This window comes from Phlebotomus papatasi, chromosome 1 (assembly GCF_024763615.1).
Source record: "Phlebotomus papatasi isolate M1 chromosome 1, Ppap_2.1, whole genome shotgun sequence".
Taxonomy (NCBI): Eukaryota; Metazoa; Arthropoda; class Insecta; order Diptera; family Psychodidae; genus Phlebotomus; species Phlebotomus papatasi.
The window spans coordinates 39,032,239-39,047,601 of record NC_077222.1 but is presented as its reverse complement, the minus strand read 5'-3'; the positions used below and the strand labels follow the sequence as shown (position 1 = coordinate 39,047,601).

The 15,363-nt window shown below is 31.7% G+C and overlaps 2 protein-coding genes across 6 annotated transcripts in view; one reads left to right on the top strand and one right to left on the bottom strand.

Annotated features, from left to right (window-relative positions):
* The first annotated feature begins 3,298 nt into the window (after positions 1–3,298).
* Positions 3,299–12,015, top strand: LOC129799681 (ras-related C3 botulinum toxin substrate 1). 2 transcript variants are annotated; one of them, XM_055843810.1, is made up of 4 exons: positions 3,299–3,475; positions 3,929–4,044; positions 5,533–5,926; positions 8,819–12,015. In XM_055843810.1, exons 2-4 carry the CDS (start codon positions 3,929–3,931, stop codon positions 8,894–8,896), a joined length of 588 nt encoding a protein of 195 aa, XP_055699785.1. In that variant the 5' UTR covers positions 3,299–3,475; the 3' UTR covers positions 8,897–12,015. The 2 variants fall into 2 exon arrangements, with proteins under 2 accessions (XP_055699785.1, XP_055699786.1); XM_055843811.1 differs by lacking the exon at positions 3,299–3,475 and adding an exon at positions 3,532–3,777.
* Positions 12,016–13,028: 1,013 nt separating this feature from the next.
* LOC129799673 (microtubule-associated protein tau) overlaps positions 13,029–15,363 on the bottom strand; it is a 34,483-nt gene continuing 32,148 nt past the window's right edge. For all 4 annotated transcript variants that reach the window (XM_055843781.1, XM_055843783.1, XM_055843782.1 and 1 more), the window contains one exon: positions 13,029–13,878. In XM_055843781.1, coding sequence (XP_055699756.1) covers positions 13,708–13,878 — 171 coding nt within the window. In that variant the 3' untranslated portion in view covers positions 13,029–13,707. The remainder of the gene's footprint in view (positions 13,879–15,363) is intronic.

Below are 15,363 nucleotides of genomic sequence, written 5' to 3'. Positions count from 1 at the left end.
TGAACATGATACTTTACAATTCAGGTTTTAAACTATTTTCAAGTATCAATTTCAACTACTCGCCAAAAAACTGGAATGCTTTACCACCCTTTTAAAAAGACAATTTTAAATTCAAATTAAAATGTTTGTCCATTAAATTAAAAGATGCAACTATCGTAAATTTCTTCGAGATGAGTTAGTAGGATGATTTTCGGAAATATTATGGCTGAAAGTTAGAAAAGGAAATTGCACAATTTAATAAAGTAACGGAACCACCGGTAAAGTTTCTGTCATTAGACAATTTCTTACAAATTCCTGCTGATGATGATGCTTTTATGCACACTGGAGTGCAAACACAATTTTCCACCCATTCTTATCTCCCCCGCGAGAAAGACAGAAATCGAACAAGTCTTCCAGAAAGAGAAAACGAGTGCCGAGAAACTTTATCGAAACGAGGAAAATTTATTACAGGAGAAAACTTTATGAAAAGAATGGTGAGATATTTAGAAACAAATTACACACTCTTTCGACTTGTGTCTGTGCAATAAATTTCCTATTTTTCCTCCCCAAACTATATGGTGCAAAAAGGTGATTTAGCCATACAGAGAGAATACTCTCGAGGAGCAACTTTTGTCCAAAATTTGTTAGAGGTACGAGGAAATAAGATTGAAAATTACCATCTGATTGATTGATTGACTACTATTCATACATTTTTCGCAGAAGCTCTTTTTTTTGCTGTGACCTCATCAGAACTCCAGCAGAAAGTCATCTTATCGGATTTGAGCATATTGCTGAGAAATCTTTGAGCAAATAATCTGGAGACTGTATGGTAATTGACAGAGAAAATATTTAACTTTTCGTCCAAAGAGACAAGTGGAAGACTAATTGGATTGATAAAATGTGCCTTTTGACTCTAGGAAAAGTTCTTTCGTTTGCATTTTGAACATTTGACATACACTTGTACGATTAGAAAAGGTTCCTCTAAATTTAACTTTGAAATTGTGCCCAAGTAGCAGATTATAGTTGTGTAACCAGTAAGTTGAAATTTGGGATTAGAAAAGCTGTTGGGAAAATAAGTGATTAATTCAGCGAAGTTTCCATTTATTTTTAATTATTTTGCAGGTCTTCTTACAAATATAAATTTTATACAATAAAAACAATTTTAAACTTAAAAATTTATGATACGACTAATACAGAGAAATGAAAAAAAAACAAGTTTTTTATAATTTGTTAATAAAATTAAACTTGGAGAGATAATCTAAGCATTTGTGAACAGTTCTACGAAATAATAATGTATAATACCCATGTAGCATGTTCCAATAATTGTCTAATTACGACGACGAACGTTCAAAAAGTAAGCTTCGTCAATCCAATCATTTACCTTCTAAATAATTTAAATCTTGTAAGATAATAAAGTCAAAAAAATTGAATTTATGAAAAATTTAATTCCCTGTGTCAAAATTGTATTCCCAAGTAGACTCAAAAAGAAATATCTTACTATATTTTCTAGACAAGTGTAAAAATTATTTCATTTTGTGATTATTCCCAATAAATTTGAATAAAATTAAATAAAGAAAAAAATTGAAATTTGCTTAAATTTGAATTGTTTAGAAAGATCTTGAAATTTTCAATCTGACTGCATCGGTCACAAATCGGTAATGAATTGGTAAATTGAGCTATCTTTTTCAAATATTTCCTTTATCTGTCTGTAAACTTGTTACCCATCTAGAGACCAAACTATTACGATTACGATTTACCATTACAATTATTACGATTTTTGTTTCCTCTCCAACCCCTCCATCCACTCAAAAACAATGTTTTTTTTTGGTTCATTTCGAAAACGGCTCCCATGATTTCTTTTATTTTTGGATATGTTTTGGAGATAGTTCAGATAAAATTTTCGACGTCGACACCATTCACAGGAAAAATCGCCATCGTGAATTTTTGAAGGTCACAGATTAACCAGTCTAGAGGGTCCACTTTTCAACCAATTTGGTAAAATTTGGGTTTATTTTGGAAACGTCTTAAAGTCAGTAATGAATCGATTGAACAGTCAGTAAATGACTTATTTTTTTGTATTTGCATTTTTTGTTTTTCCGTATCCATCTCGTGAGTTCGAACAGTCGGAAAACCTGAGACGTTTTGCCTCGGCTTTTATACTAAATTATGTAGAAACATTTTCTTCAGAATTACATAATATTCAATTAGTTAGGACTTTTACTAATAGAAAACCGATTTATGGACGGTTCCATTATAAATAATATGTTTTATCTCAAAATCGCTATTTTAGATTCCATTTTCATTTAATTTTATCATTTTATCGATTTTATCTGTGACTTTATATTATCTTTAAAGACCTTTTCGGCATATTGGAAGCAAATATTGTCAAAAATAGTCATATTGATGGAATTTTAACATATTCCTGTGCAGTATATAAATAACCGATTTCTCAATTTAGAGAGCTTCTAAATGAAAGTTCTCAATGTAGAGACCTTTAAGTTAATAGTAATTAGGTAAATGAGTATAATTATTTGATATCCCTGGAATATTATTTTAAAACGATTCTTAATAATTTTGAATTCAGCCGCCAATTAATTAAACGACCCTACCTCAGATAAGAATAGGGAAAAATTACGTCGCTTAGTATTTCATAATTTTTATTATGGCTCTCTTGGCAAGTGTATGAACTGCATTTAAATTTAGATTTAAATTATATTACAAACAGGATTTTGATAACAACATTTCATTAGCCCTCTATATTTCTTAGCATGAATTACATATTGAACATAACTATTTATTCTCATTTGGTTATAAGACATCTGAAATAATACATATATAAAGACAATTTATAAACACATATTATTTTATTATCATAAAAATATTATACTTTCTATGGCTATGGATGTATAAAATTGATCTACCACTTATCAAAATACTTTCCTCTCGATTAAAAAATGTATCACTGTATGTATACAGAGAGTAACATAAACAAAAGCCTAAACTGAATTACAATGTGACAACTCTTTACTAAACGGTTAGATTTTAATTACATGTCATTGAATATATCGTCATGTACATCAGCAAGTGTCGTATGATTTGCATAGTTTGATATAATTATTAATACATGTATAGCATATTTTGATCGAAATGTGTAGTTCACTTGTGTAGTGAAGTGTTACATTTTACATCAAGATTTTTTACAGTGTAGCCTCACAAATACCGTTAAAAGCATCGAGTTCAAAACCAAGATTCGATATATCGCCACCAAAATCTTGTGCTACGATATATCGCCATGGACTTTAGTGCGCATCTTTCTTCATGCCATATAATACCATCCGTGACACTTGGGGTGTTAATGTCAGTGAAATTTTATTTGTGGAGGAAAGCGGGTTTTTATTTCTTTTTTACAAAGTAAAATACCTCACTGTTTTTCACCTCACCTTTCTCACGGCAATACCTCACTTTGTGTTCATCGTGCGGCATATTTGTGAAAAGCGTAAGTTGGAACATTTGTGTTTGAGTTTCTGCGACATTTCTGCTTATGAACAATGTTTGGGAGAGCGCTTTTTGGGAAAGGGGGCGACCAACTCTCAGTTGAAACCCTCGTTTTCCACCATTTCTCAATTAATTGGTCTTAATTACACTGAGACTGTCTCCTCTTTAGCCGATTGTGCAATTCGCATGGAATTTTGTGAGATTATTTGCGAGTTTTGATCGCTATTGCGACTCTGTCACGCCTTTCACGAACACCGGAAAAATCAGTAGGTCCGGTGGAAGATTTGAAGGAGTACCCTAAAAGTAATAGTTGAAGTAACGTGTGCTCCTAAAAGGTCTCTTGGGTATATTTGTGACACGAACATTGCGTGTGAAGGCCTCAAGACATTTTTTAGCAACGTGACTAATGGGACAGACCCATGATTCTCACGGGTGTCTCTTTGTCTTTCTGCAGATGTCATCCGGACGACCGATCAAGTGTGTTGTTGTCGGCGATGGAACCGTAGGGAAGACCTGCATGCTCATCTCATACACTACGGACAGTTTTCCAGGCGAATACGTTCCCACCGTGTAAGTAAAGGTCCCCAAAAGACAATCTTAATGATCTCCGTATCAAAAAATATTTTAATGAAAAATTTCTTAAGATTTCTTATTGTAGCATCCCTTCCTTAGTATTCCTCTAATCCCAGATTAAATTTCATTGCAACTCTAATTTTTATTTATACCTTACAAAAGAGCCAACAATCTTCGAAACGTTGTTTCAGTAAAACCAGTGATAAGCTCAGATAGGTTTATGGTAGCTGAGATTCTTAACAAACAACCTTGGAGTGCTTGCAACACGGAATGCGTGAAAATTCTATTACGAAGAGATGTAGTATTGTATAAGACCTTTCATTTGCGCTATACGTGATCAAATTTAGATAATTAGAAACGGAGTTATGACCATTGAGAGATTTATTTTCGAATGTCTCAAAAATAAATGGTCAGGAGAGTCAATTGGGTGCACGTTTTCTTTTTAATCAGAACCTTCAAGAGATGTGAAGATACTTTTCAATATTTGTATTTTGATTTGTCAAATATTACATTATTTTACGGGGAGTTTCAACGTAAAACTTATTACATATCGCGCACCTTGGGTCAACAATTATTCTAACACACTCGGTAAAACAGAAATACTCGTAATTTAATAAAGAAATATCCAATTCTAATGATCTGTTTTTTAGTTGACAAATTACAGCAAATGTTGATTCAAGCGACGATCGTCCTTCCGTACTCATAATGGAAGTTCCGAAAGTGCAAGTCGTAAAACTCTTTCATATTTCAACTCCTATAAGAATTTCTCCAAAATCACTAAAATACGATTTCCAAAACGTCGTAGGAGTGCTAAATAAAACAATTTATGAAAGGTTATCTACCCTGTTATGACTCTACCTTTTATCCTTATCAACCAACATGTTGATAAAATTCATCATGGCATTTTCCAGGATACAATGTTATTTTGAAATATCAAGAATCAGTTTATTAAACGAAGAATCAATTAAGTAAGATATATTTATAACATCGATATATAAGAAGCTATTAGCGCGATTTCCTCTGTTATGATGCCCCACCTTAAAAACAACCTTAAACTCCGTGAGAATACCAAATGAAGACAAAAATTACACGTTCATCAATGAGATTTCTTCATTCAATGAAAATAAGAAATTATTAAACACTGGGTAATTTTGTGGATTTCGTCGTGAAAAAGACTTGAAATTAATTTAAATTGCATTCCGAATTAATTTGTTATTCTTATTATATTTATAAAAACTCGCCTTTCTCTGTTTCAGTCTCTTTCATTGAGAAATCAATGAAAAATTATACCTTTTCGCTCATTCTACTATAGTGTTATTTATTTTATTTACAATTTGTTTTATAAGTATTGCCAAATTTGCCAATTTTAAAATTGACTTGTTTTAATTCAAACTTTACTAAGATGATTAGTTTTTGCTTCATGGGTATAATTAGGAAAATTTCAACTTTATGCCTTAAGACTTTTTATCGTTTTCCTCTCCCTAGTTTTGACAATTACTCAGCGCCAATGGTAGTGGATGGAATCCAGGTGACATTGGGGTTATGGGACACAGCTGGTCAGGAGGATTACGATCGCCTGCGTCCGCTATCCTACCCACAGACGGATGTATTTCTCATATGCTTCAGCGTCGCCAGTCCTTCCTCCTTCGAGAATGTCACGTCCAAGTGGTACCCAGAGATCAAGCATCACTGCCCTGACGCGCCCATGATCCTCGTGGGCACCAAAATTGACCTGCGAGACGACCGGGAGACCCTCACGTGCCTGGCGGAGCAGGGACTGTCGCCGCTGAAGCGGGAGCAGGGCCAGAAGCTCGCTAACAAAGTGCGGGCTGTCAAATACATGGAGTGTTCAGCACTTACCCAGCGAGGCCTCAAGCAGGTGACTAAACTTTTTTTCTATGTCATTTTCCTCTTATGAAAGTATCTTTCTTACTCTAGTCATTTTGCGGCATTATTACTTCATTCTCTGCCCACATTATGACAAATTGCGAATTAGACAGACAAATTGAAAAAATCAATTTTATTTACAAATCGTATACATGACAGATTACTTGGGATTGCAATAATCCGACCAAAACTAACAGAAAGTCACGAAATTAAAAGAAAGGGGTAATTCATAAGCAATTAGAGTCACTCTTTCGGTTCCTAGAATTGCCTGAAAATTGTTTGGGTTTCCAGTGGGTTTTTCTCGAGTTCTCCATGAATTACCCGCGTTCCCAATTATTTTCCTGGCCAGATTGACTCAAGTTCCCCAAAATGAGACACCCCTTAACTTTTTATGAGTAAAAAACTGTCAAATTTTGACAGTAATCCTTTTAATTTCACAGCCTATTAAGCATGATAAATACAAACAACGGAGTTTTTAGGAATTATCAAGTCATGAGGGAGTTATGTCGTAGTTTTCTTGGCTTTTAGTAAAGAACAAATTGTTTCTAGTTTATCAAAGATTTTTTCCAAAAATATCTGAGACATTTCACTCCCTGGGATACTCAAGGACATTTACGGGGTTTTAAGGGGTCATTTTTAGGTAATTGTGACCAATAAATATTTTTTTAATAAAAGCAGCTACATAACATTTTTGTACATTAATCTTGACTTAATTATTCTCTTCGAATTAATAAATGATCTCAGAAATGTTGTCAAAATCTTGATTAGGAAAATCTATTAAAAAATTGCGATAAAAATACTCTTAATTTTTTTTTTATTTTACCACTTCCTTGTTTTATTTACTTCCCATAACAAAGAATAAATAAAAATAACGTGATTCAGACATTAGTAAATTAACATAGGTTAAATCAGGGGGTAACTCATATTGAGAAATCCTTGTCAATTGCCCAAGAAACGCTTCGCGAACCCCGAGAAACCCACTTTTTGCATCGCGAAACCCGAGAAATCCATGGTTTGCATCGCGAAACCCGAGAAATCCATGGTTTGCATCGCGAAACCCGAGAAACCAATCGAGAAACCCAATTTCTGCAACGCGAAACCGAGAAATCCACTCTTTCCATCGCGAAATCCGAAAAATCCTAAAATTGCATCGCGAAACCTGAGAAACCCACTCTTTGCATCGCGAAACCCGAGAAACCAATCGAGAAACCCAATTTCTGCAACGCGAAACCGGAGAAATCCACTCTTTCCATCGCGAAAGCCGAGAAACCCAAAAATTGCATCGCGAAACCTGATAAATTCACTGTTTGCATCGCGAAACCCGAGAAACCTACTTTTTGCATCACGAAATCCGAGAAATCCAAGGTTTGTATCACAAAACCCGAGAAACCAAGCGAGAAACCCAATTTCTGCAACGCGAAACCAGAGAAACCCACTCTTTCCATCGCGAAAGCCCAGAAACAGAAAAATTACATCGCGAAACCTGATAAACCCACTGTTTGCATCGCGAAACCCGAGAAACCTACTTTTTGCATCACGAAATCCGAGAAACCCAAGGTTTGCATCACGAAACCCGAGAAACCCAATTTCTGCAACGCGAAACCGGAGAAACCCACTCTTTCCATCGCGAAAGCCCAGAAACCCAAAAATTGCATCGCGAAACCTGATAAACCTACTATTTGCATCGCGAAAACCGAAAAACCTACTTTTTGCATCACGAAACCCGAGAAACCCAAGATTTGCAACACGATATTCGAGAAACCAAGCCAGAAACCCAATTTCTGCAACGCGAAACCGGAACAATCCACTCTTTCCATCGTGAAAGCCGAGAAACCCAAAAATTGCATCGCGAAACCTGAGAAACCCACTTTTTGCATCGTGAAACCCGAGAAACCTACTTTTTGCATCGCAAAAAACGACAAACTTAAAAATTGTATCTCGAAGCCCGAGAAATTAAAAACCTTTGTCAGAAAAAATGGAAATGAAATGCCACTTTGGTTAAATACGAATTCGAAATAACTTTTACCAAGTAGAAATGGTAAACCTGTAGTATAATTTTCTCTGAAAGGGTATCACACAATATTGCTCTCTTGACTACACTACAGTAAAGTTTCATAAAGACTGACAGATGGCAAAAGGAATATTTTCGTAATATAACTTACTAAAATCTGACCTAAATCTTTCCTTAACATCGATTACAAATAATTTATTCGTAATTCTAGAATGTATGTTTATTAACAAGGTGCGTATTTCTGAATTGTCAAATTTTCTTTTAAGAGAAAAATAACAAATAAAAAAATAGAAAATTTATTAATTAGCGAAAAATTTTTTTTGAGTAAATTGCTTTGAAAGTTTTCGTAAAACATCGCCAAAGACTTAAAATTTGGTTTTCAAAAATAGCATTTGATATTTTTTTGTGATAGTTTATTCTGTTCTATGATTTTATTGATAATAAAATATAATGAGTTTTCAAAGTTTTGCTTCAAACTCTATGTTATGGAATTCATAGAATTTTCTATGTTTTTTTTCTAATATTAAATTGACATTTAATAGCACGAAAATGGTTTTCTCAATCATATACTCAATTATTTCCTTATGATTATATTGATAGATTTTACACAAAAAAAAAACATAGAAAAACATAGAAAAATCAACTGAAACTGATCACGTTGAAAATAAATGAGGAGGGTTATTCTTCCGTTGGGTAAAAATAAAATAAGACAATATGTTTACTTGGCATTTTGATTCTCCAAATGGTTTACTGAAATAATTCAAATTTAGGGTCTCCCCCAGAAATGTTTCAACATAATAAACCAAATCTGTCGCCATCAGCAATATTTTCAATATCAGATTCCTCTTCTCATCTCCAATATCTTCATTTAAGGTATTCGATGAGGCGGTACGAGCTGTTCTGAGGCCAGAGCCACTGAAGCGACGCCAACGAAAATGTGTTGTTATGTAAAAAGCCAGAGTAAGAGAGAAAACATTTAAAATGAAATTTAATCCAAATTTACAAGAGAAGCAACTCAACTCCGCCAGAGCTCCTCCAAGATATTTTACAATTGAATTGCGGACGTCTCAGTGTCACTCTCTATGTCAATTTTATGTTCCAATTTTGGCATCTCTTAAACACAAAATCACAGCAACGATATATCACTTTTTTATACTTATATACTCGTAAATTTTCTACTTCTTTTCGATGTAACAGTTAGAAGGAGTGCCATAATTGAGAAGAAGGTTTTTTTTTTAGAAAGAATAACGATTGGAGACTTTTTTTATAGTAACTTGTTTACATGGAAAATTTTCTATCCATATTGAATCTCAACAATATTCACAAAAATAAATTGTGAAGCAATTTTATTTTAGAACAAAAAGAACTGATTGATAAAAAAATGTTTTTATTCATTTACTAATTTATTAATTTTCTATTCTAGAATACCCAAATTTTTCTCTAACCATTTTATACAGAAAAAAAATATTATCCCTCTTCGCAGCTTCTTTTCTATTTATGAGGTCAGTAGAAGAAAACAACAAAGTTTTTCGTAGTGATAGGAACTCTAATAGGTTTTGCATTTATAGAGACTAACAATTTTTGAATGAGGATTTTTTGCAAAAGAATAAAAGAAACAAAGTGTTATTTACTGGAGCGTTATAGTTGAATTCTAAATGGATGATGGAGTACGCACAATTATTTTTTATTGTGTAAATATGTTCTTGAAATTATGGATATAAATGAGGGGGGTCATTCACAGTAAGCTCAAACCAGTTTTAATTTTCTAGCACACTTAATAAAAATTTTAAAATCATATTTACAAAATAAAATAAACCGTGTGTATGTCATTGTATCTGTTGTTTGTCACAACTATTTGACAGTTGAGTCCATTGAGTCGAGCAAATATCAAATAAGATTGAATATTCTTTATATATTTGTCTCACATATGCAATTCAACGCATAATAACTTGTTTTGTAAACATATTGACGTTTTAGCAATGCCCAGCGCACAATAACTTTTATTTGTAAACTTATTTCAAAATTTTTAATGAGAATGAGCGAGATGACTAGATCTAGATCTCACTCACTCTAATTTAAATATCAGAAACATATTTACTAAACAAAAGTTATTGTGCGTTGGGCATAAGAGTGTAATCTCCAACGCAGAATAACTTTTGTTTAGTAAATATGTTTTTGACATTTCAATGAGAGAGAGTGAGATCTAGATCTAGTCATCTCTCTCATTCTCATAGGAAATTTTGAAAACATATTTATAAACAAGTCATTGTGCGCTAGGTATAAGAGATCTCAATCTAGTCGCCTCGGTTACTCTCATAGGAAGCTTTGAAACTACTTATAAAGAGTGTAAGAAATGACTGGATCTAGACTTCTTCTTCTTCTATTTTACGTTTAGGCTGTCGGTCTCACTCGGGTTCATATAACCAATCTAAAACTTCATTGACTCTCACTGAGTTGTCAAAAACATGTTTACAAAACAAAAGTTACTGTGCGTTATATCCAACGCACAATAACTTTTATTTAGTAAACATATTTTTGACTTTTCAATGAGAGTGAGTGAGATCTAAATCTAGTCATCTCGCTCCTTCTCATGGGAAATTTTGAAAACATGTTTACAAACAAAAGTTATTGTGCGCTGGTTATAATGTCCAGAGCACTATAATTTTTGTTTTGTAAATATGTTTTCAAAATTTTCTGTGATAGTAAGCGAGATGACTAGATGCAGATCTCACTCACTCTCGCTGAAATGTCAGAAATATGTTTACAAAATAAAAATTATTGTGCTCTGGGCATTACTCGTTATACCCAACACAAAATAAGTTTTATTTCGTAAACATGTTTTTTAACATTTCAGTGAGAATGGAAAAGATTTACATCTAGTCATCTCACTCACTCTCCTAGGTATATTCAAAGACATGTTTCGAAAACAAAAGTTATTGTGCGCAAGGCATTACACTTAACAAATAACAGGTATTTAGAGATCTATTTTAAATTAATCAATCCATCATGCAAGAATCAATCTACAATATTTTCCAGTAAATTTCACTGTATATTTCCTTGGTGCGAAGACTGAGTTGAGCAGCCATATAACTTCTAACATGATAAATGTAATATTGACAATGTTTTTAAGACAAAAAAAAAAGAATATGTAGAAGTAGTAAAGAATTGAAAAAAAATTATTATAAAATATTATTTGAGAAATAACCAAAATTTATCTAAAAGATTTAACTGTAAAGCAAAATAAATGGAGAATATTTGGTAAGAAAAGAACCAAATTTTTACATGTTCGCCATAGTTGTATTTTTAGAAGAGAAAGAGGAGAAACAAAAGAAGTAAAAAAAACAACTAAATTTGTACACTGTCTCTCTGGGTTTCTTTTTTCCTTAATGCATGGGAGAAGATGGAAATGACAAAAACTACCAAAGCACGTATATTTCTTTTAGTCAAAAAAAAGATGCGAAAGAAGCACAGGATGATGGAAGAAATCTTTTTATTGAAAATCTTTTATTGCCATGTATTTTTTAAAAGTATTTTTCCTTACACCTTCGATCCCAATAGTCTAGTCACCTGTATTTCAAAGTTTAACCTCAGAGTTTATACAAAAACAAAAATTATTTTTCCTACAAAAGAATACTTACAGAAATATTTTAGTGAAAATAAAGCAAAAAAAAACATTTCAAATTTAAACAAAAACAATTGATGAAAATCATCAAGGAATATGTCAATTTATTACAGCGAGCATTTTGCGTGAAGAGGACAAAAAAGGAATAAGAGAAAGAAAGAAGAAAAGAATATAGTTAATCCGGTGATATTAATTTTATTAATCAACAAACTATAACAACTGTAATCACACACAAGAAATTATATCTCATTTTTTTTTGTAAGTTATCTTCTTTACACATCTTTAGATACTTTTTACAAATTAATTAATTACGTTTCTCAGTGACAAGCCATAATTATTTTCTGTAATTGGATAAAATTAATTCTGTGTTTAGTTTTTTTATTTAGATTATAAATTATTATTTAAAGGTGAAACAATATAATAAATAAAAAATATTAATAACAAATGAGTGGTTTGTTTTTCTCTAAATCCTGTGAAAGGAATTGACTCAATGGACGGATTATTTTTCAATTTTTATCACATTTAATCCATCCAAGTGCTTTGAGTGGATGGTTCAGCTATGGCAAGAGATCGTTTAATGGCAATGTGAAAAGAAATTTACAGTGTATTATCTTTTTCACCTAACTTAAAGTCAAAAGTGGGTGAAAAAGAAATTTTAGCAATGGAAAAGCAGCTGCAAAATCAAATTTTATGGCTTATTCCACCGTTAAAAATTAGTGAATTACACAAATTACTTAATGATACAAAATATTTACGAACCAAATATCCTTTTCTGCTGGAATAACTCGATAGACTTTGAAAAGAATTTTATAATTTCCAAAGCTTTGAAAAAGCTTCTTCATAATTTTGTTTTGGAATTTATTTTTACGTTTTATACGCTTCCTATTTACAACTTTTGTAAACGTAACTTAGAAATATACTCTTGATGCTTAGAACAAAGGATGACTTATTAAAAAATCACGTGACAGTTTCTTAAGAAATATTTTACAGAGTCCAATAATCCCAATAGAGTCTAAACAAATCCCAAGAATATAAGAAGAAAGTATTCGTGAGTTCCAAAAATTCCTAAAAAGTATTCGTGTGTCCTCAGAATACCAAAAACATATTCGCGAATCCTAAGAAAATTAAGAAAATTTGGGAAAATCTCAAGATTATATCTAGAATAGATATTATTTGCGAAATTCTAAAATCGAATACCAAAAAAGTGTATTCGTCAAACTGAAAAATCTAAAAAAAAAAAAGTATACATCGCAAATTCCGCGAAACTCAAAGAAATATTCGGCAAACTCAATAATCTAAAAAAAATATATATATATTCGGCAATTAATAAATATCAAGAATTTACTTGCGAAATCCGAGAATCCCAAAAACGTTTTTATTAATCCAGACAAGATAAAGAAAGAATTCGAAAAACCCAAAAATCTCAAAAAGGTATTCGTAAATCGTAAAAAGTTTAAAAAAGTGTTAGCAAATTCCGAAATTCAGAATTCCTTTGTCAGTAAATTATCTAATAAGTCACACCTAGGCTCAATACTATTTATAAAATAATAAATAATAAATAGTTGTCAAACATTTTTCAAAAATACTTTTTGAAAAAAGGTCTATTAAAGATGAAAATTTCTAATTTTTAAAGGTGGAATAGGCTTCTGATCTAAAAATGCTGATTCCGACTTTTCACCCAGCAAAAAGTGGTTCAATCATATAATCAGATGAATAAAAATTTCTTCGTTCTTCCATCAAAATCTGAACCTTTTGGCTGTACCCAAATGCAATTTTTTAAATTTAAAAATGCAAAGGGAATTTCGCTGATTTAAATGGAATTTATATGAAGTGAATATTATGTAAATGCCTAAAATAATAATTAGTTCTGTCCATAATTTTTAGAAAAATTGCCAATCCACCGACCTGGAAAAAATTACTAATTTTTTTTTTGTTAATTCGATAATTTAATTTTGTAATAAGGGAATGAAACTTCTTATATCAATTTTTAATACTTTTCTTTATCGAATACTGTTCGATTGTTTCATGAAAGTTTTCCCTATTATTTGTTAATTTAGAGTTTTTCTAAGTGAAAAGCCCCTTGGTTGTGCTGAAAACGTGCATTAAATTTTGATTTTGATTGCGTGAAATAAATTTGAATTTAATAGTTTCGGAATGGTTGAGGATGAATCACTCTTCCGGACTTGGCGGATCGTTGACGTTTCTGTGCCGAAGTGACACTTGGATTGTAGGATGACCCTGCCGTAACAGACAACACCAAACACTCAGCCGGAAGCGACATTGACGTGGACAGGCTGGTCGATCGCCAAGGCTGCAATACAAAATCTCGCCAAATTAGAATTCAGTTGCAATTTTTTTGCAGTTTTGCACAGGAATAGTCTGGCGCAGTTTCAGCGTGCTCCAACTTCTGGGATATACTTGGCAAAATGGCACAAATACTGGATCTTGCACTAAAAATTTGCAACTCTTACATGGTGAATACTTCCTCAATCGACAAATAAGCAGCTTTTAGCGACTAAACAAAGTTTGTGCTTTCGTGAAGAGTTTACTGAGAAGAGTACAAAAGCCGGATTTTAAATACCAAACTGTTAAAATATTAAGTATGATAATAAGGGATAAAGGAAATGCTGAGCCTTTAGCCTTTAGCTTCAGCGAGCACAGTTAGCTTATTTTGTTGAGTCTATCAGCAAAAAAGTGCTAACCTGTCAGCAGTTCTCGATCAGAAAATATTAACCAAATATATGGAAATGGCATTGCCTTGCGAGTTTCGTTTTAAGCTTCCAAGAATTTAGCTGGAAATTCAAATGTTTTCAGCTAAATTGAAATCGATTTGCATTTGGTTCTCGCTGGGTAGCTTACACGGCCAAATAATAAATATTAATCTGAAAAAAATTTATTCTTTCGAAAGAATCTTAGTTTTTCGACTTACTACTATAACAATCAAAATTGTTATGTCCTTCCTAATAAACCCTTAAACAATTAATAATATTTCATAGATTCTTTTTTTTAACAAAATCTAAAGTTTTCGGTCCGTAACAAATTTCATCAGTAAATGATCTATTTATTTGCTATTAACATATTTTATTAACAGATTTAAAAATTAAATTATTTAATTTAATAATTATTAAATTTATTAACAGATTTTATCAGTTACCAAAAAATAAATTTTATTCATAATCAAAAACTATCCGATTTACTGAATAATTCCTGACTTTTTAACTATCATTTAATTATATAAAGTAATAATTTTAAGGAAAGTTTTTATCTATTCAAAATTATTGAATTAAAAATGATGAATAAATAATTTATGTATTTCGATCAGTAAAAAAACTCAATTAAAATACTTATTGTGTCTGGGAAAGTTGATATAAGTATCAAAAGAAGTTGAAGTACTTCTTTAAGATAGTGTATTCAGCATATTTGTTCCAAATTTTCATTACATTAACGCAATTTTCCTTGTTCTCCATTTATGAAAAACGTTGAAAAATTTGTAATAACTTAATTTAATTTTCAATTTGAAAATTTAATAAAATTCTGACCAAAAATTGTTAAAATATACTGACTGAAAATTTACTATTAACTTTTAAGTCAAAACCGTAAAGGTCAAATCAACCAGTAAAATATAAAGGCCAAAAATAGCCCTTAAACTTAAATTATTTTCCTTGCATAGTTTAAAACATTTAAAAATGTATAATAAAATGAAGATTGCTTGAAATAAGACGAAAATACTCATTAATAAATTCTAAAAATAGTGAATATTCTTCGTGAAAAGAAAATATCAGCTAAAACTAAGAAA

What these genes read in the sequence shown, in the direction of transcription:
- LOC129799681 (XM_055843810.1), top strand. Translation starts at nt 3,929, where the DNA reads ATGTCATCCGGACGACCGATCAAGTGTGTTGTTGTCGGCGATGGAACC. An exon ending in GGCGAATACGTTCCCACCGT is followed by an intron (nt 4,045 to 5,532) that starts GTAAGTAAAGGT and finishes TCCTCTCCCTAG; the next exon opens with TTTTGACAATTACTCAGCGC. An exon ending in CCCAGCGAGGCCTCAAGCAG is followed by an intron (nt 5,927 to 8,818) that starts GTGACTAAACTT and finishes TCTTCATTTAAG; the next exon opens with GTATTCGATGAGGCGGTACG.